Below are 27,973 nucleotides of genomic sequence, written 5' to 3' on the forward strand. Positions count from 1 at the left end.
GTGTATGTGTGTCAAAGTCAACAATCAACAGAAGACTTCACCAGAGTGAATACAGAGGGTTCACCACAAGATGTAAACTATTGGTGAGCCTAAAAAACATGAAAGGCCAGATTAGAGTTTGCCACATGACATCTAAAAAAGCCTTCACAGTTCTGGAACAACATCCTATGGACAGATGAGACCAAGATCAACTTGTACCAGAGTGATGGGAAGAGAAGAGTATGGAGAAGGAAAGGAACTGCTCATGATCCTAAGCATACCACCTCATCAGTGAAGCATGGTGGTGGTAGTGTCATGGCGTGGGCATGTATGGCTGCCAATGGAACTGGTTCTCTTGTATTTATTGATGATGTGACTGCTGACAGAAGCAGCAGGATGAATTCTGAAGTGTTTTGGGCAATATTATCTGCTCATATTCAGCCAAATGCTTCACAACTCATTGGACGCCGCTTCACAGTGCAGATGGACAATGACCCAAAGTATACTGCAAAAGCAACCAAAGAGTTTTCTAAGGGAAAGAAGTGGAATGTTATGCAATGGCCAAGTCAATCACCTGACCTGAATCCGATTGAGCATGCATTTCACTTTCTGAAGACAAAACTGAAGGGAAAATGCCCCAAGAACAAACAGGAACTGAAGACAGTTTCAGTAGAGGCCTGGCAGAGCATCACCAGGGATGAAACCCAGCATCTGGTGATGTCTATGCATTCCAGACTTCAGGCTGTAATTGACTGCAAAGAATTTGCAACCAAGTATTAAAAAGTGAAAGTTTAATTTATGATTATTATTATTATTATTATGTCCCATTACTTTTGGTCCCTTAACAAGTGGGAGGCACATATGCAAACTGTTGTAATTCCTACACCGTTCACCTGATTTGGATGTAAATACCCTCAAATTAAAGCTGACAGTCTGCAGTTAAAGCACATGTTGTTTGTTTCATTTCAAATCCATTGTGGTGGTGTATAGAGCCAAAAATCTTAGAATTGTGTCGATGTCCCAATATTTATGGACCTGACTGTGTATATATATATATATATATATATATATATATATATATATATATATATAGAATTGAAGGTATCAGGGTACCTCAATGAAAAGGAAAAGAGAAGACTAAGTTGTCTACAATTTTGTAGGTAAGCGGCAGCAAAGAGATGGGTCCTAATTTTTTTTTCAGGCGGGTTGGGTACAGCAAGGTTATTTCAGGTATGAAGTGGGGGAGGCCGTGCATGTTTTAGAGGGAAGGTAGAAAATGCCACTAGTCAGGTAAAATAATGTATCATTGGAGATAATGGAACAGATTGCAGGATAATTGCAGACAGACAAACAGCAAAGCAATAGTTAAATTAACACTTTGTTGGTGCCTTTACACATATATGTGGCATCACTGAAGTGAGTCTTCTTCCCTAAGGCTGCATATATGCGTACATGCATGTGTTATGCAAACGCGCTGCACAGTGCACTCTCAGTTCAGAGACTGGGCTCTCACCAATAGGTCTCATACTAACGATTGGGAACCAAAAGTATAATATGTATCAAGGGAAGGGGGTAGAAGCTTATCAAATTATGCTTAGCAATTTTTTATGACAACCACAGGTCTCATAGGTAAACTTATATAGCAGTAGTGATTGGTTAATAAGTCTCTTCCAGAAATCAAGAGTGAGAGGATTAGAAGAAACTGTAACTTTCTTTGCATTAAACTATATTAACCAGAGAAGGAATTTGGCACAACTGGGTATTTCTGAATCAGCAAAGTAACTCAAGAAACACCTAGCAGGGCTGTGCATGTCTGGTAAGGCCAGAAGAGTGGAAGAAAAATCTGATATTTCAGACCAAAATGCCCTTATTTTAGGACAATTCCAGATGCTATTCCAGATCATATAGCGGTGAAACATTTTTGGTGGGTGGCGGCAGATAGCTTATCTCTTATATGGCGTATAATAGATACAAAGTAAGTATTTTCAATTCAATTATTCTATCCCTAGAGGATATAACTGAGATAATATATGGACCAAGTATAGCTTGTCAAGCATTTCTTAGCAGATCTGATAGATCTTACTGCCTTTGCATTAAGTCAGAGTGAGCATATTAGTCTTAGAAAGCATAATGGCCTGTGCCTTGTAAACACTGGCTGTGCTTTACATATACATATATATATATATATATATATATATATATATACTGTATATATATATATATATATATATATATATATATATAGTACATTCACATCAGTCCCTAACCCTCAATGAGCATACAATCTAAGGTCCTTAACTCATATTCATACATACACATGCTAGGGCCAGTTTTAAACAGGAGCAAATTAACCTACCAGCATGTCTTTGGAGTGTGGGAGGAAACCAGAGAAGCCAGAGGAAACCCATGCAGGCACAGGGAGAACATGAAAACTTCAGGCAGGTGGTGCTGTGGTTGGGATTTGAACCAACTACCGAGTACTGCCAGGTAGAAGTGCTAACCATTTAGCCACTGTGCTGTACATGTGAGTATTAACTCCTCCCTCCCCCAGTAGAATATATATACCCCCTATCACTTGTTCATCTATAAGTATGACTTGCCCCTCAAAGACTATGCTTTGGTCTAAATGATTGAAGAAAGACTTCATTTAATATGTTTTATCACAGAAAGTAAGGGATGTACTTTTTTTTTAGCAAAAATGGTCTACTTTCTTTCATATAGAAAATAATACAAATGTATACCACCAAAAGAGAGCTCTATCTGTTATACAAAACTCATTTGCATACAGTATTGCATGACCGAGCACTTGTCCGTCAAAGGCAAAACTGAAAAATGTCCTAGAAATATATTTTTCATATTTAATTTTTAGTTTTGTTTGACAAAAGTTAATAAAATGTATACTAAAACTTAATTTATTCCCTGTAAACTAAACATTATCTAAACCCGAATATTATCACAGCAAAAAAGCATTATTGGAGCAAAATATACTATTGAGCCAGTAATATCATCCATATTACACTGAAAATGCATATGCTAAATAGACACCCAGAAAATTGTGACAAAGGAAATCCCAAATTTTGACATGAAGTGCTATCAATGCACATCAGATCTGGATCCAATCAAGCTGCTTTTTAATAAAGATATTGCATTGCTGTTGGCCATCATAAGTCTGTGCATATATTTCTGCCGTCTTTACAGTTAAAAATAAAAAGGAAAGTAGAGCTTTAATTCATCCTTTGATAATTGTAGGCCATAGTGTCAAATGCATTTAAACAGCTCAGTGTGAAACTCCTGCGTTACTATTTCAAGGGTGGATGAAAATCAAATGCAAACCAAATGATCAATGGGTGCTGATAATTAACTTGGCACTTTTCTGAACAATGTTCACGTTATTTTATTAAAGCAAATACTAATTAATTTCCTTTTTAATGTGTTTAATTCAAATAATAAGATGCCAGTGATAAATCAGTTTCTTTAATGCTATGGTGTGACTGCGTCTTGATATGTTTCCTCCTCAAGGCCTTCATTTAAAAGGTGCCAGTGGGAAGGTTACATTAAATCCAAGAAACAATAAAATTGTTAAACATCTGCTAGAAATAAGGAGGTCTAGAGCATTCATTTTCCAGGCAGTTACTAGTTATGTTTAAATGTGTTTTTTTTTTAGAATGGGCACTCTCTTTTGGGAGACTCTAAAGGAATTCTGGGGGGAACATGTAGAAGTCGGGGTTAAGATGGGAATCTAAAAAGCTGTTTCATGTCAAATACATAACATATCCGGGAGTAGTAACTAAGTACTTATGTAGTTGAGCTTGATTCCCTAAGCTTAAATCATCCATTTTTGCATTTGTAGTTCATTTCAGGGCTCATGCGCATGGACATAAACACAGAAGTATGGCTCTACAGCATAAAATACAGTATGCCTGTAATTGCATGGCCTGAGAACCTCAGCTGTGCTCCTGTAATCTTCTGTAAACAGTGTTGCTCACATATACTGTACATGTGCATGGATATATTTTCTCAAACTCACAATTCTCTCATTCAGCAAAATACATCCATGCACGTATAATTGTGATTCCATGACATATATCTATATGATCTATCTGCTGTGGGACTTAGCACATATGAACTGTACTAATATTTTGTACCCTTATGCTTGTGCATTATACAACGTACCTACTGTACATCTGTAATTATTTGGTATACTTGTCACTTGGATGTTCTTCACTTGAATTTTGATTTTTCTTTTGTTAATTCTTGGGTAATTTTTTATTTGACTGCTCATTTAATAACCATCCTTGATGGACTGACATGTGCAAATTGAGCTGATCACTGGGAGTACTCTCCTTATTTCTGTTTTTTGCCTATAAGCATTACAATGATTTTGGTGTTATACTATATTTGCCATTGTGGACATTTTATGGACTTTGTTAGCACTCCCTAATAAATTAGGAATTGAAGGACTGTATAAAGTATATTTCCACTGGTGATGCATAGGAGTATCACTGGTGCTGAGGTAATTTAATTGGAGGGTAATTGTCCATATTCTAAGTTGTATTTTGATATATGGGTTGGTTCTTTAGATAGTGGGCGCTTATCTCCACAGGAGCCACTTGATATGATGGGTTCTCTGTTCTGCCATGATTCTGTAAATTACTCCGCCCCTCCCACACACCTAGTTATTTAATATGTAGTCTGCACACTCCTGTATAACTTAAGTACTTGTATGCTACCACACTATATTAGCACACAGGAAATAGGCTACAAGCTGCTTGATGGTAGATAAAAAGTGTATTATTGCATGGCAAGCAAAATGCAATGCACAGAACAACAAGCAAGTTATATATTTATATTTAATAATATATTTTAATATGTTAGATTAGCTGATGGGAATATTAGCCTCAACTATGGCAAGTGACATAAACCGCAATAGGGCTAAACCACATTAAACTGTTATACACAACAATAAGAAGAACAACATTAACCATGAAAAGCATGAATGGGACAAAGAAAAGTTTCACTGTATCTCTTAGCAATAGCTATTCAAGAATGCACTCACCCATAAAAATGGATGGATATACTGTATATGTTCCTGAGAAGGGTACCCCTGGAGATGGCTGTAAAGTACCTGACATTCGTTAATGAATTTACTTCACGCAACGTTGGGCCCAGTCTGTACAGTGGTGCATGTATTATTGTCTCTTTAAACAGTATGCAGTGGATGACTATTGGGCTGCTGAAGGCGCGGAGCATTAGTGATATCATAAGTATTATGATGAGACATTAGGGAGCTGTTGCATAAATCACTTTACATAGTAACACTTAGACCTCAGTTGTACTTTAAAGTTTCCCACAATGTGGGATATAGCCTTCTAAATAAAAGGTTCTAACCCTTCCTTTAAATATCCAAAACAGCAAAATAATGTTTTGAAAGATCCAAACTGCGAGGGAAAGTCTGTTGGTCTCTAATAGATATTATTATTATTATTATTATTATTATTATACAGTATTTATAAAGCGCCAATAGTTCGCTCAGCGCTGTACATTACAAAGGGAGACAGAACATGTGACAGAACAATACCAATACAATGCAAAACATGAGGGGATCAAGGGCCCTGCTCTTTCGAGCTTACAATCTAGGAGGGAGGGGGTGGTGGCACAGGAGGAGATAGCTGTGGGGAATGGAGTGGTAGGAAGAGTGGAGGAGGGAGGCAAGTTAGCAGGGGGTGGGGTAGGCTTCCCTGAAGAGATGGGTTTTCAGGGTGCGCCTAAAGGAGAGGAGAGTAGGTGATAATCTGATGGGTTGGGGCAGGGAGTTCCAGAGGATGGGTGACACCCTGGAGAAGTCCTGGAGGTGGGCATGGGAGGAGGAGACCAGGGAACTAGAGAGAAGGAGGTCTTGTGAGGAGCGGAGTGTGCGTGCTGGGCGGTACTTGGATATTAGGTCAGTGATGTAGTTCGGGGCAGTATGGTGGACAGCTTTGTACGTCAGCGTTAGGATTTTGAATTTGATCCGTTGCGCAATCGGAAGCCAGTGGAGGGATTGGCAGAGGGGGGTGGCGGAGACAGAGCGGTTGGAAAGGTGAATGAGTCTGGCAGCCGTGTTCAGGATGGACTGAAGAGGGGATAGCCAGCGGCGAGGTAGGCCAGTGAGGAGGGAGTTGCAGTAGTCGAGTCGTGATATGATGAGGGAGTGGATGAGCTGTTTAGTGGTTTCTGGGGTTAGGAACGTGCGGATTTTGGCGATGTTGCGGAGGTGGAGTCTGCACGAGTTTGTTAAAGATTGGACTTGGGGCTGGAAGGATAGGTTGGAGTCCAGAATGACACCCAGTACTCTGGCCTGCAGGGCGGGTTTGATGGTAGCGTTGTTGGATGTGACGGAGAAATCAATGGGGGGTGGTGTCCGGGCTGGGGGGAAGACAAGAAACTCGGTTTTGGAGAGGTTCAATTTAAGGAAGTGGAGCGACATCCAGTCTGATATGTCGCTCAGTAGGTGTGTGATTCGGGCTGAGACCAAGGGGGTGAGGTGGGGGGTTGAGAGATAGATTTGTGTGTCGTCGGCATAGAGGTGGTAGTTGAAGCCGTGAGAGTGTATGAGTTGGCCAAGGGAGGAGGTATAGATGGAGAAGAGAAGGGGCCCGAGGACAGAGCCTTGAGGGACCCCAACAGAGAGGGGGAGTGAGGGGGAGGTGGTAGCATTATAGGTAACGCTGAAAGAGCGTTGTGACAGGTAGGATGAGATCCAGGAGAGAGCAGAATCTCTGAGGCCGAGGGAGTGTAGTTTTTTGAGGAGGAGGGGGTGGTCGACTGTGTCGAAGGCCGCAGAGAGGTCAAGGAGTAGGAGCACTGAATAGTGTCCATTAGCTTTGGCGGTTAGCAGGTCGTTGGAGAGTTTGAGTAAGGCAGTTTCGGTGGAGTGTAGGGGACGGAAGCCGGACTGTAGGGGATCGAGGAGGTTGTTGTCGTTGAGGTGAGAGCATAGGCGGGTGTAGACTAGGCGCTCGAGGAGTTTAGATGTAAATGGGAGCAGGGAGATGGGTCTGAGGTTGTTCGGGTCATTGGGGTCCAGGGAGGGCTTTTTAAGTATGGGGGTGATGTGTGCATGTTTCAGAGGGGAGGGGAAAGTGCCTGAGGAGAGGGAGAGATTGAAGATGTGGGTGAGGGAGCGTAGGATGGAGGAGGAGGAAGGTCGTAGGAGTTGTGAGGGGATAGGGTCGAGGGGGCAGGTGGTGAGGCGGGCATCAGAGAGGGTCTTGGAGACTTCCTCGATGGTAGTAAGGTCAAAGGTGTGGAGTGTTGGGGGAGCTTCAGTATGAGGAATGTAGGGTGGGGTGGAAGAGGAGGTCAGAGCAGTGGTGGGGCCGTGGGAGAGGGGTGATGAGGGGGTAGCTGAGTGAGGGTGAAGGGGGTTGGAGAGAGTTTGAGCAGCGACGAAGTCCCTGCGGGTTATGTCGAGGGGGAGGGGGGATAAGGGGGTAGCTGTGTGAGAGGGGACAGGTTGAGAGGGTGTGTGAGTTGCGGCAATGTTCTTGCGAATTGTGTCAATTTTGTTTTTGTTTTGTCGAGGGGGCAGGTGGTGAGGCGGGCATCAGAGAGGGTCTTGGAGACTTCCTCGATGGTAGTAAGGTCAAAGGTGTGGAGTGTTGGGGGAGCTTCAGTATAGATATCAGAAATAGGATAGTGAATCACATGAAAAATGTACTAGCTTCTGAGGGCATCCATGATAAGTGGTTAAGGGGTTTCTTTATTTTGAATGAACCTTTCTTCTGAGATAGTAAGATTAACTAGACTATTTTTAACAGGGTAGATAGTAATGCTCCTATACAGTACCTGAAAGTTCAGCAATTTGAATGACCCTTCTTACTACCCCTTGCTGGAAAATACAGATCTAGCTTGTTTTGGGAATTAATTCATCATTCACTAATCAAATCCATAATTCATTATTTGATTCAAATCCATAACTAGTTATGTACTAGGTACTAGTGTAGTTCTGCTTGTGATCAATATATAATATATATCAATGTAGGTACAAACACTATATTAGCAATGGGAGTGATCAGCGACCTATAGCATGAGTGTGATAGTGTGGTGGCAATCTAACACTAGCTGACCCTAGCTGGGAGGGGCATGGAAGGGTGATCAAAGCATTAAATTGCTAATCTATTGAGTGTAAGGGTATGTCACTTTGCCCACCGCTTGTCTGCACATTGCAAGCGGGCAGGCAGCAAGTAGTTAAAAAAAGAAAACCTTAAAAACATTTTTTTTAATTTTCTCAATATTTTTTACATTATTTTTAATTAGTTATTATTAAAAAAATTTCATCAGAGTACTGCAGTGTTACCATAGTAATAAAGATTATTGCTCCTGCAATGCTTGCTTTGAACTATCATGATTGGGTCATGTTCATGACAGTTCAACATACTAGTGATCTGTGATTGGCTACAGATGATCACATGGTACAAGGTGCTGTGATTGGCCCATATACCATGTGAGAGCTGTGGGCCAATCACAGCTCACTAGGAAGGAAAGCAGAGCTGTTATGAATCAGATTGTTTCATAACAGCTTTGCTCACATTGGGTTCCCATTTTTCGGGATCCACATTCTGCTGTGTCCGGTGGCCATGGTGGTTGTGGTTAGTACAGCCAGAGTAATGTAGCCATGCATTGCTCTGCCTGTAACTTCCTCCCGTCTGCAGTAAAACTACAGTTGGCAAGTGGTCGAATGAGAAAGAATGGCAATATTTGTCCATGAAATGTTTTCCTCCAGTATGATACTCCTAGCTTCTTTTTCCTTTTATATCACTAATGAAAACAGTATTGCAGTTTTGCTTCCTATTGGGGCACACCACAATGTATCTTAAACTAAACAGGTTAAAAAAGAAGAAAAAATAACTAAGCACAAAGTAGCACAATAAAATGTCTTTGACTTACTAATGAAATGTTCACATGTAGCAAGAGGATATTTTGAATTTTTTTTAAGTATATCTAAAGGCAAAACTTTTTTTTTTACATTTTGGATATACTAGGGGAGGGTTAAACCTCTGTCAAGAAATTGTTTCCATGTATGTCTTATTATGGAAATTTTTCACAGTTATAAGTCTTAATTAGAAAAAAAAGTATGCAAAATATTGATTAAAAATGATACACAGATGTGCATATCTGCAGCACAGTGATTTCAATGCTAGATATATTAATTGATTGATTAAAGTCTTGTCTCAAGTTGTTTTAGTTTGCAAATTATGTTTCCTTCTATCCATAAAGTCCTGTCGTTTACACAGCTGTGGCAAACAGCAGGACAAATGTGAAGGGGCAGCAGACTGATGCACTCTACTTTCTGTCATTTTGCTCTCTCCTCCTATCAGCATGTCACTTGTTAGCAGATAAGCACTGCAGCACAACTGATTGGCTCATTCTGCTGCCTCTTCTTCTGCCATTCTGATGACTGCTATACAGGGGAATAATTCAGGCACTTAAACTAGTTGTAGGGTAATAACACGTCTCCTGTAGGGGTGATGCCAATCACCCCTACAGGAGACGTGTTATTACACGAAGCGCGTCTAGGAGGAGCCTCTGCACGCCTTGACGTTAAGCCACCGGATCAGGAGGTCCGGTGGCCATCATCTATATTCACTGCCTCCACATCTCAGCCCAGCATTCTAGGAGTCCACCCAGGCAGGACAATTTGGGAAATTGGTCCAGATCAACTTCTCTGGCAGCCGTCACCCTATCCACCACCAGAGGGCACCTTTATCATCAGGCTATACCTTCATGGGACCTCTGGCTTCATGGAATTTCTATGTGCACATTAAATTGCACTTCCGGTGAGTGGGCAATTTTTCTACACCTTCATGTTAGGATGCTGGAATATACCCATTTGGATTGAAGTCGTTTATACTCCATCACTGGAATATACCTTTTTGGACTGATATTATATTACCTTGGACTGTTTAACATCCAGTTTATGGGATTTTTCCATTTCTGTCATATTTCGTCATACTTTAGACAGTGTGTTTTATTTATATAGCGCTGCACACCCTATTTTTATGTCATATGTTTCAATGTACATAGATCTATTCACTTGTGCTGATTATAGTAATGGGCCAGGGGTGGCCTTTAACCATTTCCATACCGGACACTTTTACCCCCTTCCTGCCCAGACCATTTTTCAGGTTTCAGCGCTGTCACACTTTGAATGACAATTGCGCGGTCATACAACATTGTACCCAAATTAAAATTTTATCATTTTCTTCGCACAACTAGAGCTTTCTTTTGGTGGTATTTAATCACTGCTGGGGTTTTTATTTTTTGCTAAATTAACAAAAAAAGACCGAAAATTTTGAAAAAAACACGTTTTTCTTTGTTTCTGTTATAAAAGTTTGCAAATAAATAATTGTTCTTCATAAATTTAGGCCGAGATGTATTCTGCTACATGTCTTTGGTGAAAATAACCCAAATTAGGATGTATTTTTTAGTTTTTAGGAAAGTTATAGAGTTCACAAACTATGGTATAGTTCTGAAAATTGATCAATCCTGAAGTACTGACAGCCAATCTAATTTCTTGAGGTCCAAGAATGTCCGACGTACTTCATAAGAGGAATGGCGAGTTTTTTGAAGTTGTATTTTTTTTGTCAGAATTTTTTACATACTGTCACCAGTGCAGTACAGCATCATCATATAACTGGCATGGCGGTGATCAGGGACACTGACTGGTGACAGCATGAAAATATATATATATATTTTCTTTTTATTTTGTTTATTATTTTAAATTTTTTATTACTTTTTTTTCCGATTTTTTTTCATATTTCACTATGACCAAAGTAGTACAATGTTACCATAGTAACATTGTACTACTTTGGGGAAGTGATCAGTATTTTTTTTTTTTTACACAATTTGCTTATAGCAAAGAATTACTTTGCTATAAGCAAGCATTTACCTGAATGACATTGATTCATTCAAGGCTTTTTTTTTTTTGTGCTTAGCTGTGATTTGGCCACGGCTAATCATATGACACAGCTGGGCTGTGATTGGCCCAGCTTGTGCATGTGATCGCTGTGACCATTCATAGATAGGCACACTAGTATACAATGGATGGCATGAATGAAGCCATCCATTGTATACAACTGTAATGTGACCTGCTGTGATTGGTCACAGCAGGTCACATGGTACCGGCAACGGGGCCAGTACTCAGATCTGTCATCGGCCGTGTCCGAGGTACATGGCCGGTGACAGATCGCGCCGCTGCGCGGCTCTGCAGGGGCGCAAACTGCGCATGCCCGGGAGGATGCCATATGGCGTCCACCCGGAACGCTGAAGGATTTTGCCTACCACCATCTGGCCATAGGCCAGGAGGGAAATGGTTAAATTATTGTATCAAGAGTCAGAATTTCTTTATAACCTACATGTGTCTATTTATGAATATGTATTAAGCAATGTGAAACAACCATGGCCTATGCCAGGGAAAGGAAAAATATCAAGGGATAAAAACCAAGACAGGCACCAAGGCCACTGAAGTTGACCACAAACATAATAAAATGTACTGTATATTAATATGTTGTTGAACATGATGTACCAAAGTGGTTACCTGCATATACCAAACCATTACCATCTACAACCAATAAAGATGTAAAAGAAAACACCACCACTGTGATTTAAATATAATAACCTCATTATTACCTCTTTCCAAGAGAATTCTCTAAGCATCCATGTTCAAATAAATCATATTTCATCAGTTTCTAATGTTTACAGGGAGAAGGAAAATTGGCCCAAACATATGCAATCTGACATCTGGTAAAAAGGAAACACAGCACCAGGGCATATGTGATTTATTAGATGCATATATTAAATAAAGTCAGTGTGCGATATGAGGAAGGCTGTCACAACCGAAACGCATTAGCTTGTTACCAGTTTGTTTCAGTATGTAGCCAATAAAGATTCAGATTTTACAGACTACGGATTGAATTTATTATGAGTGTATGTATGTTATTAAATTCCCTTACTAAAAATATCCTAGATCTGATGCCCTCTATGCACTACACGGTCATGTCATTAAGTGCAGGTTCTCGACAACTGGTAAAAATATATATATCACAGCACTAGAGCATCAGTAGATTTCAAATGTGTCTCAAAGAATAATCAGGATTAAAAAACCATTAAGGGTTCCTTACAAATATTGTCCACTGGCCCTAGATAGATTCCCTCGACAGCAGTGGAAAGAGAGAAACTCCCTGACCAGCATGTAGGGTGCTGCCAACCATCATTATATCCCCACTATGCCTGCATTTACACCAGGGCTGGGATAAGGTGTCTGTGAGACACCTTAAATCCAACAGTCATAGGTGATGTGACATTTACAGTGTACATGTGTCAACTGTGTGCACACACTGTATGTAATTTACAGGCCACAACACTCTGGCGTATGACTAAATGTGCAGTGGGATATATAATGGGGGTTGGTGGCTCCCTACATTCTGTGCTGGAAGTCTGCTCCTTCCTCTTGCAGAGAGGACTTATCTGAGGCCACTGGACAATGTTGTTAAGGGATCCTAACAATTGGTACTTTTATTACTCTTTAAGGGACTTTTTTAACCCATAGATGTACTGGGAATGTGATGTATTTTTTTTTAGTTGCCAGGAACCTGTATTTCATTACACCATCCTGTAGTGCACAGAGGGCATCAGAAATTAGATATTTTGGTATATGAAGGTAACCACTGCCTTACATCATGTGCAACAACTGATTATTATGTATCATTTTTGTAGATTTGTGGTCAATTCCAGTGGCCTTGGGCCCTTTTCTGTTTTAATCCCCTGCTTCTTTCCCTTTAACAGGAATATGGCTTGATTGTCTTGCTTGGTTGGTAAATATTTATACATAGATACATGCAGGTTATAAAGAACATTGACTGTTGGTAGAATAACGTAAAAATGTAACACACAAAAATGGTAATAACTTTATTGCATTTTTATGTGTTATTGTAGATATCCCTTCCACAGTTTCCTGACGAAGCAGTTCCATTGAGCTGGGAAATGAGCTGAATGCCACCCCTGCCTCATCACCATAATCGATGTTTATTTAAAGTAGAACTATAGGGTAGAGATGAGCGAATCGAACATGACGAAGTGGAATTCGTTCCGAAGATTTGGAAAAATTCGATTCGCGACGAATCCGAAGATTAGCAAACTTCGGATGCACGATTCGAATTTTCCCAAAAATGGCGGCGACATGTGTGGCGACAGGAGAAAATGGACAGAGAAGATGGGGCGGGGATCTCTGGGAAGGCGCGCAGACAAGGCGCGCTGACCCATAATGCATTCATGAGTCATGAATCATGACATGTGATCGCATTAGCCAATCAGCAGCCAGCCAGCACTGTGTAATGGTGGAGCTATAAATCGCGGCCATCTTAGAATTCTCCATTAGCCTCCGGTCATTCAAGAGAGACAGACCTGTCTGTATTAAGGGACAGAGTTAGGGCCACAGAGACTTTAGGGCCACAGAATCGTTACTCAGGGACACAGAATCGTTACTCAGGGACACAGAATCGTTACTCAGGGACACAGAATTGTTACTCAGGGACACAGAATCGTTACTCAGGGACACAGAATCGTTACTCAGGGCCACAGCTATCAAAGAATCGAAAATTTAAAGTGACATACACCCTTTTTTTTTTTGGTGGCTGTCGTGCACAGTTGGTGCTGCAGTTTGCCGATTGTGCAAAATAAACTGACTTTCTGCTTCACAACCACTATTGTACGTTCAAAGAGTTAAATCCATTTACACGCCGGCTGGCGGTAATATTTTTTGGGTGATTAGTGCATTCCAGTGACACAAACGTACAGTTTCCAGCCAACGGCAAGCTGCAATTGACCGATTGTGCTAAATAAACTGACTTTCTGCTTCACAACCACTATTGTACGTTCAAAGAGTTAGATCCATTTACACGCCGGGTGGCGGTAATATTTTTTGGGTGATTAGTGCATTCCAGTGACATAAACGTACAGTTTCCAGCCAACGGCAAGCTGCAATTGACCGATTGTGCTAAATAAACTGACTTTCTGCTTCACAACCACTATTGTACGTTCAAAGAGTTAGATCCATTTACACGCCGGGTGGCGGTAATATTTTTTGGGTGATTAGTGCATTCCAGTGACATAAACGTACAGTTTCCAGCCAACGGCAAGCTGCAATTGACCGATTGTGCTAAATAAACTGACTTTCTGCTTCACAACCACTATTGTACGTTCAAAGAGTTAGATCCATTTACACGCCGGGTGGCGGTAATATTTTTGGGTGATTAGTGCATTCCAGTGACATAAACGTACAGTTTCCAGCCAACGGCAAGCTGCAATTGACCGATTGTGTACAATAAACTGACTTTCTGCTTCACAACCACCATTGTACGTTCAAAGAGTTAGATCCATTTACACGCCGGGTGGCGGTAATATTTTTTGGGTGATTAGTGCATTCCAGTGACATAAACGTACAGTTTACAGCCAACGGCAAGCTGCAATTGACCGATTGTGCTAAATAAACTGACTTTCTGCTTCACAACCACTATTGTACGTTCAAAGAGTTAAATCCATTTACACGCCGGGTGTCGGTAATATTTTTTGGGTGATTAGTGCATTCCAGTGACAGAAACGTACAGTTTCCAGCCAACGGCAAGCTGCAATTGACCGATTGTGTACAATAAACTGACTTTCTGCTTCACAACCACCATTGTACGTTCAAAGAGTTAGATCCATTTACACGCCGGGTGGCGGTAATATTTTTTGGGTGATTAGTGCATTCCAGTGACAGAAACGTACAGTTTCCAGCCAACAGCAAGCTGCAATTGACCGATTGTGTACAATAAACTGACTTTCTGCTTCACAACCACCATTGTACGTTCAAAGAGTTAGATCCATTTACACGCCGGGTGGCGGTAATATTTTTTGGGTGATTAGTGCATTCCAGTGACATAAACGTACAGTTTCCAGCCAACGGCAAGCTGCAATTGACCGATTGTGCTAAATAAACTGACTTTCTGCTTCACAACCACTATTGTACGTTCAAAGAGTTAAATCCATATACACGCCGGGTGGCGGTAATATTTTTTGGGTGATTAGTGCATTCCAGTGACATAAACGTACAGTTTCCAGCCAACGGCAAGCTGCAATTGACCGATTGTGTACAATAAACTGACTTTCTGCTTCACAACCACTATTGTACGTTCAAAGAGTTAGATCCATTTACACGCCGGGTGGCGGTAATATTTTTTGGGTGATTAGTGCATTCCAGTGACATAAACGTACAGTTTCCAGCCAACGGCAAGCTGCAATTGACCGATTGTGTACAATAAACTGACTTTCTTCTTCACAACCACTATTGTACGTTCAAAGAGTTAGATCCATTTACACGCCGGGTGGCGGTAATATTTTTTGGGTGATTAGTGCATTCCAGTGACATAAACGTACAGTTTCCAGCCAACGGCAAGCTGCAATTGACCGATTGTGCTAAATAAACTGACTTTCTGCTTCACAACCACTATTGTACGTTCAAAGAGTTAGATCCATTTACACGCCGGGTGGCGGTAATATTTTTTGGGTGATTAGTGCATTCCAGTGACATAAACGTACAGTTTACAGCCAACGGCAAGCTGCAATTGACCGATTGTGCTAAATAAACTGACTTTCTGCTTCACAACCACTATTGTACGTTCAAAGAGTTAAATCCGGTTTTATTTTTGGGGTGCTTATTGGATTAAAGAGTATGTCAGACAACAAGCAGAGGAGTGGAAGGAGGCAATGTTTCAGGAGCGAGCAGACGTGGCAGCAGAGGAAGGGGTCGAGGCAGCACTAGTCGCAGCCAGAGGCCAGTGCTCCCGGTGTCATCCAGCGGTCGTGTCTCCACCAACAACCCTGCCGTCATCGATTGGTTTACTCGGTCGTCTTCCTCTTCCCAGGTCACCTCTGACACCTACAGCCAACGGTCGGTGGGTACGTCAGACACAACCGTTAGTTGGCATGGCCCGGGAGCAAGCCCACTGAAATCACGTGTCCTCGACCTGCCCCTGTCCTTTGGTGTTCCCTCACCAAGCGAAGTATCGCATGCTGTGGGCTCAGCCCCACTGTACAGTGAGGAAGAGCTAACAGAGAGCGGTCAGGAACGGGGGGAGACATCCGCCTCTTCAGCAGCCAGGCGAAGAAGTACTGGCGAGGAGAGTGGCTCGGTAGCCGGTCTAGAGACAGGTCTGTCTCCTGACCCACACGCAGCCGAGGGGGCTAGTAGTGACGCGGAGACCCTAATTGATGATGATGAGGCTGATCGCACTTGGCAGCCTCGTCGTCATCAGGCTATTGCTTCCGCATCATCAGGAGAAGAGGGTGCCAGCTTGCCAGCGAGCAAAACAGTCGGTGGGTTGCCCAGGAGGCAGCAGGGTCGCAGCAGTGTCAGTGGAGCCAAACGGCCACGGAGTAGAGCACCAGCTCCACTGCAGCCTACCACCACGGCCAGTAGTGGTGCCGGTGTGCACGGAGGAAGTAGCAGTCAGCCAGTGAGGAGTAGCGGGGGAAAAGTTTCCTACTCGGCGGTGTGGCAATTTTTCGTCACGCCGCCCAAGGAAGTAAACGTAGCCATATGTCGACTATGTGGCCAGAAAGTCAAGCGTGGCCAGGGGGCCAATGTTGGGACTACAGCGTTGCGTCAGCATATGCAGCGTCGCCATTCGGTGGCCTGGGAAAACCGTGATAAAGATACGGCGGTTCTGCCTGCCCCAGCCCCCGCTCCATCACCCGCTCCGTTACTTGCTCCGTCACCCGACGTCAATCGCCCTCTATCAGCCAGTCAAGGCTCCAACACCTCTGCTGAGGGGAGTTGTCGCTCGTTGGCATCTTCCGCTCGTTCAGATGCTCCTTCTCCTGCTACTCCTCTTCACGGATTCCGTCAGCAGTCTTTCTTGGAATCCGTTTCCAAGAGACAACAGTTTGTGAGCACGCACCCGATGGTGCAGAAGCTGAACGTCCTCCTGTCCAAGTTGCTGGTGCTGCAGTCCCTCCCTTTCCAAGTGGTGGACTCAGCACCTTTCCGAGAAATGATGGCTTGTGCCGAGCCGCGGTGGAGAGTGCCAAGCCGGCATTTCTTCGCCAAAAAGGCAGTGCCAGCCCTGCATTCACATGTAGAAGAGATGGTGGGCCAGTCTTTGAGCATGTCGGTCTCTGCCAAAGTGCACGGCAGCGCCGACGTGTGGAGCTGTAACTACGGTCAGGGACAGTACATGTCATTTACGGCCCACTGGGTGAACGTGGTGCCGGCACAGCCGCACCAGCAACTTGGACAGGTCACGCCGCTTTTGCCTCCACGTTTGCACGTCCTTGGTCCAGCAAAGATGTCCGCCTCTACCACCTCTTCTTCCGCCGTGTCCTCAGCCGCCACCCCCGTGCCAAGTCCCATTACCCGACCGGCATATCACATGTGCAGGGCGCAACGGTGTCACGCTGTGCTGCACCTGGTATGCCTTGGCGAACGTAGTCACACAGGGGAGGAACTTCTGAGTGTAATGAACAGAGAAATCGACAGATGGCTGTCTCCGCGCAAACTGAAAATCGGAACCATGTTGACCGACAACGGAAAGAACATGGTGTCTGCTCTGCGTCAAGGAAGGTTGTGCCATGCGCCATGCATGGCTCACGTGTTCAATCTGGTTGTCAAGCGGTTCCTAAAATCCACCATCCCACTGCAAGACATCCTTAAAATGTCACGTAAACTTTGCATGCATTTCAGCCATTCCTACACCGCAAAGCACACCCTCCTTGAGCTGCAGCGGCACAACGGAATTCCACAGCATCGCCTGATCTGCGACGTTGCAACAAGGTGGAATTCAACCCTACATATGTTAGACCGCCTTTACGAACAGCGAAAGGCCATCACCAATTTCCTGATGTTACAAGCGGATAAAGGTACTCCCCTGTGTAACTTAGATGTCAGCCATTGGCAGCTCATGCGTGACACCTGCCGCTTGCTCAGGCCCTTTGAGGAGGCCACGCTATTCGTGAGTCGGCAGGACTATGGGATGAACGACGTCATTCCTCTGCTGCACGTCCTGGAACAAATGCTGTTAACAATGGCTGGTCAGGGTGCGGTAGACGTGGCGCACAGATCTCAATGCCACATGACCCCTGTGGGGGCAGGACAGGAAGAAGAGGAGGAGGTAGAAGAGGACATTGGTGCTCAGGAATTATTGAGTGAAATGGGTGGTTTTTCCACTCAGCGGACAGGAGTGGAGGAGCAGGAGCATCTGGTAGCGGAGGAGGAGGAGACAGAGGACCCAGACGCACCATGGCAGTATGCTGTGGAGATGGAGGCAGGGAGTCCCTCGCATTCCTTGGCACAAATGGCCCATAGCATGCTCGGTTGCTTGCGTAGCGACAGCCGAATAATAACCATCAGACAGAGGGATGACTTTTGGCTGTCCACCTTGTTGGACCCTCGCTACCGTTCAAAAATGGTGGCCTTTTTCACACCTGCTGAGAGGGAGGCCAAAAAAAGTACTATAAAAACCACCTATGTAGTCATGCAGTATATAGCCCTATCGGCCACTTTCTGGCATCCAGTTGCTGTAGCCCCCATCACCACACTGTGCCACGGGCCCCTGTACCGCCTTCTCATACTGCTGCCAGATCCATCCTCTGCCATGTGCGTCTTTGTCGTCTGCTCACGCTGCTGGGTTCCAGTTTTAAACCTAGGCCTGTGTATGGCTTCCGAATACTGCTGCCTCCACCGCCACCCTGCGCCATGTGCCTCTGTCGTCTGCTCACGCTGCTGACGGCTTCCGCTTTTTAACCTAGGCCTGTGTATGGCTTCCGAATACTGCTGCCTCCACCGCCACCCTGCGCCATGTGCCTCTGTCGTCTGCTCACGCTGCTGACGGCTTCCGCTTTTTAAACTAGTCCTGTGTATGTCTTCCGAATACTGCTGCCTCCACCGCCACCCTGCGCCATGTGCCACTTTCAGGTCTCCTTACACTGTTGGTGGGTTCCATTTTGTGATAGGGTGCTGTATGGCCTTCCATTGCTGCTGCCTCCACCGCCACCCTGCGCCATGTGCCTCTGTCGTCTGCTCACGCTGCTGACGGCTTCCGCTTTTTAACCGAGGCCTGTGTTTGGCTTCCGAATACTGCTGCATCCACCGCCACCCTGCGCCATGTGTCTCTGTCGTCTGCTCACGCTGCTGACGGCTTCCGCTTTTTAACCTAGGCCTGTGTATGGCTTCCGAATACTGCTGCCTCCACCGCCACCCTGCGCCATGTGCCTCTGTCGTCTGCTCACGCTGCTGACGGCTTCCGCTTTTTAAACTAGTCCTGTGTATGTCTTCCGAATACTGCTGCCTCCACCGCCACCCTGCACCATGTGCCACTTTCAGGTCTCCTTACACTGTTGGTGGGTTCCATTTTGTGATAGGGTGCTGTATGGCCTTCCAATGCTGCTGCCTCCACCGCCACCCTGCGCCATGTGCCTCTGTCGTCTGCTCACGCTGCTGATGGCTTCCGCTTTTTAACCGAGGCCTGTGTTTGGCTTCCGAATACTGCTGCATCCACCGCCACCCTGCGCCATGTGTCTCTGTCGTCTGCTCACGCTGCTGACGGCTTCCGCTTTTTAACCTAGGCCTGTGTATGGCCTTCAATTGAAGCTGCTTCTGCTCCGCCACTCTGCCATTGGACTCTTGATAGTCGTCTCCCCACGCTGCTGCTGGGGGGACTTTTTAACATAGGCCTCTGTATGGCCTTCAATTTTAGCTGCTTACGCTCCACCACTCTGCCATGGGCCCCTGTACCGCCTCCTCATGCTGCTGCCAGGCCCGTAATCTGCCATGGGCCCCCGTACCGACTCCTCATGCTGCTGCCATGCCCGTAATCTGTCATGGGCCCCTGTACCGCCTCCTCATGCTGCTGCCAGGTCCAGAGTGTGTCATGGGTCCCTGTACGGCCTCCCATTGCTGCTGTCTCCATCGCCACACTCTGCCATGTGCCACTTTCAGGTCTCCTCACACTGCTGGTGGGTTCCATTTTGTCATAGAGTGCTGTATGGCCTCCCATTGCTGCTGCCTCCACCGCCACACTGTGGCTCCACACTCTGGTTTTGGCCCCGTGACTGCCCAAATGAGTGAAGTGTGCGGTGATTCTAAGATCGACGGCACTCATCTGCATGTCATACTGACTGACAGTATTATTTCTCTTCCCCAGCAGACTCCAAGGGCATTTAAATTAAAGGTACAGTGTTCTGCACTAATATAAAGGCTCTCTGAAGCCTAGAAACACCCTTTTTATAAGTTAAATTTGCAGCGAATATATTCGGCACGATTCGAATTTAATCGGCGAATTCGGCGAATCAGCCGAACCAAATTTTTGAATAATTCGCTCATCTCTACTATAGGGATTCATTTTTTGTTCATTTTGGATAGTATAAGAGAGGGTTGTCAGGTTTATTTTGGTCATCTGTGGTTAAACTCTGGAGATTTCTGTTCACGTACTGGCCCATAGTCCAAACAGGAAGTGAGAGGAAATCCCTCCAAAGTAAGGGAATCCTGGGGTGTCACCAGGGTCACCAGAAATAGTGTCCTCATTTGAATATATCCCCTCTAATAATGTTTTGGGAACAACCCAATGTTAGTGAGGATAACTGTAAATACGACAAGTAGAGAAAGTGAATCTCCCTAATTCACATACAGAAGTAAAAACCTGACGTGTTCTAATCCCTCTGCACTCTATCAAAAACCAAAATTTTGCCTTTAGTTATATTTTAAGTAAAAAGATCCTCGCACATTGGAACCTATGTACTATTTTGAGCAAAGGAGATCTTTGAGGGTATTTCTCTGTGGAAGTACTGATTTTGAAAATCATTGAAATTAACATATTATTTTTGTTCTATTGTATATGTTATATATCGATTGGTAGCTTCTGAAATGTCCCAATGACCTTTCCTTTGGTAAATTTCACAATTTAAAGTACGCCTGTCATCAACCAAGGTAAATCAAGGTTGCTGTTAAATGGCAGACAATAGAAAGGTCATAGATGCTACTTGTACTGTGACAGTTTGTGTCTTTAGAGTCTTTAGATTAAACAAAGCTTATATTAAAATGATACTGGTATTTACTTTCACCAACTAGTTCCTGACAAAAAAAAAGAAAAACACGAAAGCATTATGCAGATATTCAGTGTTTCTGCCACCCAGCTATTTAGTAAAACTGCGTCAGTCTACAATGACTTCTCATTGATCAAATTAAAAGACAAATCACAATTTTACTTTTTAAATATTTCTAAAAGTTGCTAGTTGCTAAACTGCTTATTTTACAAAATAAATTTGAATTATAAAAATGTATCTACTTTATAAAGCACTGTGTTCATGGCAGTAAAAAAAAAGAAAACTGTATGAAAAGTTCCAAATTATAGTACTGCCCTTTTAAAAAGTGTGCTGGATTATATGCAGAGAATTCAAAACAGCAACATTTTAAAATATGGACCAAAAAATTAGATAGATAGATAGATAGATAGATAGATAGAGAGATAGAGAGATAGATAGATAGACTGTGTGTGTGTGTGTGTGTATATATATATATATATATATATATATATTCACAGAACATATTAAAATTATTTTCTAATGTTTATGCAAAATATGTTGATAATGATATGCATGTTTCAATTGGAGCAGCAAAATTAATGTCTCACTGTATCAACATACAGCAGGTAGGGTCTTTACATATGATCTGCCAAGGTGAAAAAGCAACCACTAGCAACATTGTATCCTTTCAGTTTGTGTTCCTTATCAGTAGGATGCAGCTGTTTTATCAGTCAGAAAGAGAAGATGCTTCTTGGAAGACTTAATTGAGTTTAGACTGACCTCGAAGTACAACTTCTCAAAGCAAATGTATTGTTCGGAGATTTTTACTGTTTACAAACCAAATGCATTTTATTTCTTTCAGGGCCAATTTGGGCGACCTGGACATCATGGATCTGCAGGGCCAAAAGGAGAAAAGGTATAAGCAAAGGGTAAAATGCTATAAAAAATAAAAAGCTATACCACTTAAGGTTTAAAAATAACTAATAGTCTGCCATACTAATGTATAAAGTTAGCCAAAACAAAATGTTAGCCATATGCTTTTAGTTTGCTTTTTTCCCCACTTCTTTTTATTATACCATTTAAAATGTACAACTCATGATGGTTTTGAAAAAAGTTTCAAATAAAGAATATTTAAACAAATATATTAATATTAATTATTAGCAGAAGTATGAACATGTGAGAGTGACTTACATTGCTAAATATAAGTATGGAGAAGAATTATTTTCAAAATATATTTGTAAATTATATATACTGTGTGTGTATATATATACTGTATTATTGGTATATATTTAATGCCCTGTTTGTGTCTGTGTTTGAATTTTTGTATAATATATATAGTTGTAACATACAAAGCAAATAAGGCTGACATTTTTTTTCTAACCCTTACTATACCTATTGTGTATGTATAGTATATATGTTTGTCTTGTCATACTATATTAACCAATTTGTCTGTGCAAAAAAGGGCCATATTTTTATGGCCTTTCATCAAATTGCAAAAAGCTGGGTCTTTCCTTTAAGCTGGGTACACATGCACATATTTTTTTTTTTAATTGAACCAGCATCGCTAAATCAACACAAGCAAGAACTGACAGATGCCTGCATCTACACAAGCGATGTTGATGCAGGGATCTCTCCACCTGAGATATTATATTCTGACAGGGAGACTCCTTCAAACCCCCCCCCCCATCTCTACCAGAATTCTCTGATCAGTGCTAGCAGCAATTGGTTTTCTGCATGCCTATTTGACAGACAGCTGTGCACATGGACACAGCTGTACACATGGACCAAAAGTAGTCCAGTTCCTGCTCAACCAATGGATTTTTGGCCCATGTGTCCTGGGCTATATTATATAAAGCCCCAATGTAGGTTCCTATTGATTTTTTTCAGGATACCTTTCAAACAGTTGACAGTTTACATAATTAAAGCTAAAGTGTAACTAATTGTTCCAGATAACCACCCCAGCAGAGGTTCCACCAACCAATCATGTGCAAAAAACTTTATTTTTTTAAATTTCTCTTCAGTGATTGGATATTCTTTGCAAAGCATATTGTCTCCACATTCACCAAGCAAAGGCATGTGAATTAATTTGCAAAGTGAGCAACCTACTTGCCATTAGTAAATCAACCCCCATGTTTGTGAGCACAGTCAGTTGTGGTGTCCAGTGCCAGTGTATGTGACAGGGCAACAATGAAGGAGTACAGTTTTAAGGCAGTTGTCATCCCAGTGAGTTTCTGAACAAGTAAAGTTCACAAGGTATTCTTTTAATGAAAGCTGCATGTTTTAAAAGACTGAAAGAAACTTTTGGAACTACATTAGCATGTTTATAGGGGATTTTTAGGGATACTGCCTGAATTGTCTTGCCTGTTATAGTTAGGGAAGATAGTTAATAAAAGGCAAGTGTGTCTTAAAAAAAATCAGGGAATCACAGTTCAAGATTTTAGAACTGATTTTCACAGGAATTTGTTTCCAAACAAGGAAATTACTTAAAATGTTCCTTTATAAGAACTTCCATGTTTGTAATTGTATTGTTTTATTACATGTTAAAAATGAATAGTAACAGGTAATAACTCATAAAATAAATATGTACATTCTTTTATTTCCTAGGGCAACGAAGGTCCACCTGGGAAACCTGGACCTCCAGGACCACCTGCAAGTACAGTAAGTTCACGTTATTAAATACAATTTTGATCCATGCATTGATTGTCGTATTTTATATAATGAGTGTTTTAAATAAAAATATCTCTGAATGATGGCTGACTCAGAACACAGAGGCCACAAAAGTTCTCCTCCCACGTTTGTCTCTGATATGCTAACAGCTATGGCTTCTTCTGTACACACAGCTGAGGGTGATGAAGAGTGTAAATTGTCCTTTTTGGAGGATATTGTGCCAAGGAGGTTTGCTCTGTTGACTCCTCCTAGGCTTAAAGATACAATTTATGGTAAGTTCTTATCGTTGTGTTGCAAACATGTCAAGATATAGAACAACCTGTATCTGAAGTCCCTCATGTTACCAGCCAGGGTTCCTTACAAGATCCCAACTTGTCAAAACTTTTCCAGTACATTCACTACTGCAACCCGTATTGGATATTGACTGGTCTGCTCCTGATAGGTTGTTTTCACCTCCCAAGTATTTTGCCCAACAATAACCTGTTGAAGAAGTGTTTATTAAGAAGTTGTCTGTTCCCATTGTGGAACTTACATCCCTTGCTTAACCCCTTGGTGGCGATGGTACGTAAATATGAAACCTCTTGGTGGCTGGGCCTTGACAGGGAGAGGTCGCATATTTGCATACCCAATGTAAACAAACATGTGCCAAGAGCACACCCTGCCCTCTCAAGGTACCAGTCGCTACTTGCGATCGGCAGCTTTCCAATCACGTGACCACTGTGAAAGCCAATCACAGTGGTCACATCACCCTAAACCCTGCACTGCCGGCCGGTGTCACAAACCCCTTAAAGGGTAAGGAGGCACTGGCGCCAAGGGGTTAAGCAAAACACTGACTGTTCTCATTGAGGACATTTCAGAGTTTTAAAGATTCCATAGACAAGAAACTAGAAACCTTTCTGAAGGCCTTGCCTTATAAACTGTATTTTTTTTAAAACTTTATTGCTATCAGAGGCTAACAACCCCCTATAAGGTAACATAATGTAGGTTACAATTTTTCTTTGAAGAGACATCAGGGGACCATCAAACCTTTAATGTAGCCTCTGCATTCTGTTGAAGCTGATTGAGCACACAACTGTGCTCAGTCAGCTTTTTTTTCCCCATTAAGAGCAGCTAGAGTTTGATAGCTCTGTACCCAGAAGTGCTCGAAGCTAAGCTCTTCTGGGTTCAATTTTACCCAGGGAAGATCCGCAAATGAATGTTAATGAATATCCTGCTGCTCTCCATCATGACATCCACCATAAAGGTCCCAAGCATCTAGGATGGAAATGTGATCCTGGTACACATAGAGCTGGTCAGGCAGGGAGGTGGCACATTCCTAGGAGCATAGAAGTGATCACCTCTGCTAAAGAGCTGGCAGCCTGCAGAAAAAAAGATGAACAAACTCCTGGCTGATATAGTGGCCAGGAGGCTGCTTACATACCGGCACTTCCATCAATGTAATAGATACATTTGTTGCAGGCAAAGGCTTAATGCTGATTAAAATTTCTTCTTGATCCCAAAAGCCCCACTCCATTGAAGTTCTCATACATTTTACTGGTGATGATCCACAAGCCCAAAACAGCTATATGTAATTTGGAATAAATGGCTCTGTAATATTTGGCTGAATCTATGCTTTAAACCAGAAGTTGTGGATGCAAAGTTTGCCCAGAGTTGTAGAGCATGGTTGTATGCTATCCTAACTTGAGGCATACCCCCCTCCCATTTTTTTTCTTTGTGATAAAAGGGAGATATGCAGACATTTTCTGTTCTGATCACTGGTGGAACTATTACCATAGCATATGTGGCTGCTTTTGGGCTACAGTGTATTTGTGTGTCCTGGGGTGTCTGGACCGCAGTGTGTGTGGTGGAGCATTTCCTGTTGACCAGTCACACTGGGCTGCCTAACCCCATGCAAATCATCGGCACAGTGTTTTATTTGTAAACAAAGAAGCTGCCAAAGCAAATCTTCCCCTATATACATGTGATTTATCAACGTTGCAAAGGAAGTCAGTAGTGGAAGTCTTCCTCTTCCGGCTTCTGTGATTACAAATGACAGTACCGAAACTTCTATAACTTTTAGAGGTCTGGATGGGGGCAGGAGGCCCAGTGTGACCGCCAGAACAGGAGATCTTCTGTCTAACACTTCTTATCCATGGGTTTCTGACTGCCTCCCACTCCAACCCCCCCCAACAGACACATACACATGCTGATGGAGGTCTGAAAGGAGTCAGCCTGAGCAGCACCAAAACCAAGAAGTAAGATATTTTTAAGGTGCTTTGTAACTGTAAAGTGCCCAAGCATTATTTCACATGTCATGCTTTGTATTCCCTATTCTGCACCTGTGCATTCAGTTTTGCAATATTGTACACTACCTATTCCAAACAACTTCTCATTCTGTATGCAATGCTGTGCATTCCCTTTGTTTCCCCTCGCTCCATATGTAATGTGATATATTCCTTATGCCTCCAAGGTTTGTTCTGTATGTCATGCCTACGATCACAATTGCTCACCACCTCACTCCATATACAACGCTGTGCATTCCCTGTGCCACAAAAAATAATTTCATATCCCATGCAGTATATTCTCTATTCCATAATACCTCATACCATTTTCCATGGCACATTTCCTAGTCTGCAAAGCATCATTCTGTCTAACATGCTATGCATTCCTTATTCTGCATTTCTTAATTTTTGTATAACATACTGTACATTCCTTTTTTTTTTTCACTACCTCATTATGTAGGCCATGCTATATGTTCTTCATGCCACAACACCTCAATCTGTTTAAAATGCTTTATATTTCCACTACCTCTTTCAATATATCATGCTATACGTGCCCTATTCCTGCTGCCTTATTCAGTATGCTATATGTTTCCTAAGAACATATGTTGTTAGATCCATCACTAGAGGTGAGCACATAGGAGGAAAGGTGGTGGGATCCATTTGCATGCGAATGTAGATCTTTGTTTATTGTACACAGAGTGGAGGAAGATTGTCATGTTGGAGATAGAAAACATGTTCTTTGGACTGGATTGAGTATCATCACTAAGGATGAGTGTCTGTTTATTTTATATGAACATTGTCTACGTTTATTGATTTCTTTGCATATATTGGTCTTCACTAATATTCATGTGGATCAAGTAATATATTAATAACATAGTAATAATTGATTAGATATGAGTCACACGAGTGGTTACATATATGAAAGCAGTGCCAGATGTAAATGAAATAGGGTGGGACTTGTCATGTGATTTGGAATTGTCAAATTGCATGACAAGTCGCACCGGTGTGAACTGGGGCTTAGTTCACCACACCATGATTGGTACTGTCAAATAATTATTAATAGTTTGACAACTGTCAAAAAAAAATTATAAAATACATATAAATACAATATTGCTGCATTTCCCTTGTCGGGTGGCTTTAAAGACCTGCACCTAGCATTTCCCTTCTCTCTCGTATTCTTTACAAAGCTCTTACAAAGCCAGAAGGTTTCTTTACAAATTGCAATACAAAAAATATCTGGTGAACAGGGCTGGGTTTACAACACCTAAAGCAAAGAAAGTTGTAATTGGAACAGTTGCCTTGTTTCATTTGAAACATTAAATCTGACTATTATGTGCTCTAGGATTTGGTGCTTTGTTTATTCTGAGTCAGCCACACAGTTTGAATGGGCTGAGTGATCTAGCAGCTGGATTTACTGTAGATCACAGTGGTAAAAAAGATTTGAAACATTTTTTTACCTAGTCACTTTCAGTCAAACTCCCCTTTAAAATGTTTCAGGTAAAGTGTATTCTATCAGTAGCAGATAATGGCTGTAAATGTTTAGTATTATTTTATAGCAATGTCAGCTTTAATGAAATACCATTTTCACTTAAGGTTGTCTTGTATTCAGATTTTCAGGTAATCTGTATTTTCTATGTGAACATAACCTACATTTTTAGTTACATTAGTTCAGTAAAGGACAAAAAAATATCTGGGACCAACACCTTGTCATTCTACAGTGCTGTTGGATAATGAAAGAAATGCATTCAACACAGCAATCAAGCAAGCTTGTGCCAGGCATTGTGCTGGAGACAATAAGCACTGAATAAGGCTAGTTTTATATAACCATAGTTCTACTTGACATCCCCGAAATTTAAAATTGCCACATTATTCAGCTCTAAAGAAAAATGTAGAATGTAAGAGAACTGAGACCATTTTAAGTACTTCCTGAGAACTTGTATAAAATTGTTTTAGCTACAATATTTAAATATACC

General features: G+C 42.3%; 1 protein-coding gene across 1 annotated transcript in view; it reads left to right on the forward strand.

The window, feature by feature from the left end:
* LOC149457567 (uncharacterized) overlaps positions 1 to 27,973 on the forward strand; it is a gene marked incomplete at its 5' end in the record, with an annotated part of 278,900 nt that overhangs the window by 66,784 nt on the left and 184,143 nt on the right. The window contains 2 exons of the mRNA XM_089683530.1: positions 21,935 to 21,988; positions 23,677 to 23,730. Of these exons, the coding sequence (XP_089539656.1) occupies positions 21,935 to 21,988; positions 23,677 to 23,730 (108 nt within the window). The remainder of the gene's footprint in view (positions 1 to 21,934; positions 21,989 to 23,676; positions 23,731 to 27,973) is intronic.

Source organism: Staurois parvus, unplaced genomic scaffold, assembly GCF_062004578.1.
Source record: "Staurois parvus isolate SC_StPar_1 unplaced genomic scaffold, SC_StPar_1.0 ptg000313l, whole genome shotgun sequence".
Lineage (NCBI taxonomy): Eukaryota > Metazoa > Chordata > Amphibia > Anura > Ranidae > Staurois > Staurois parvus.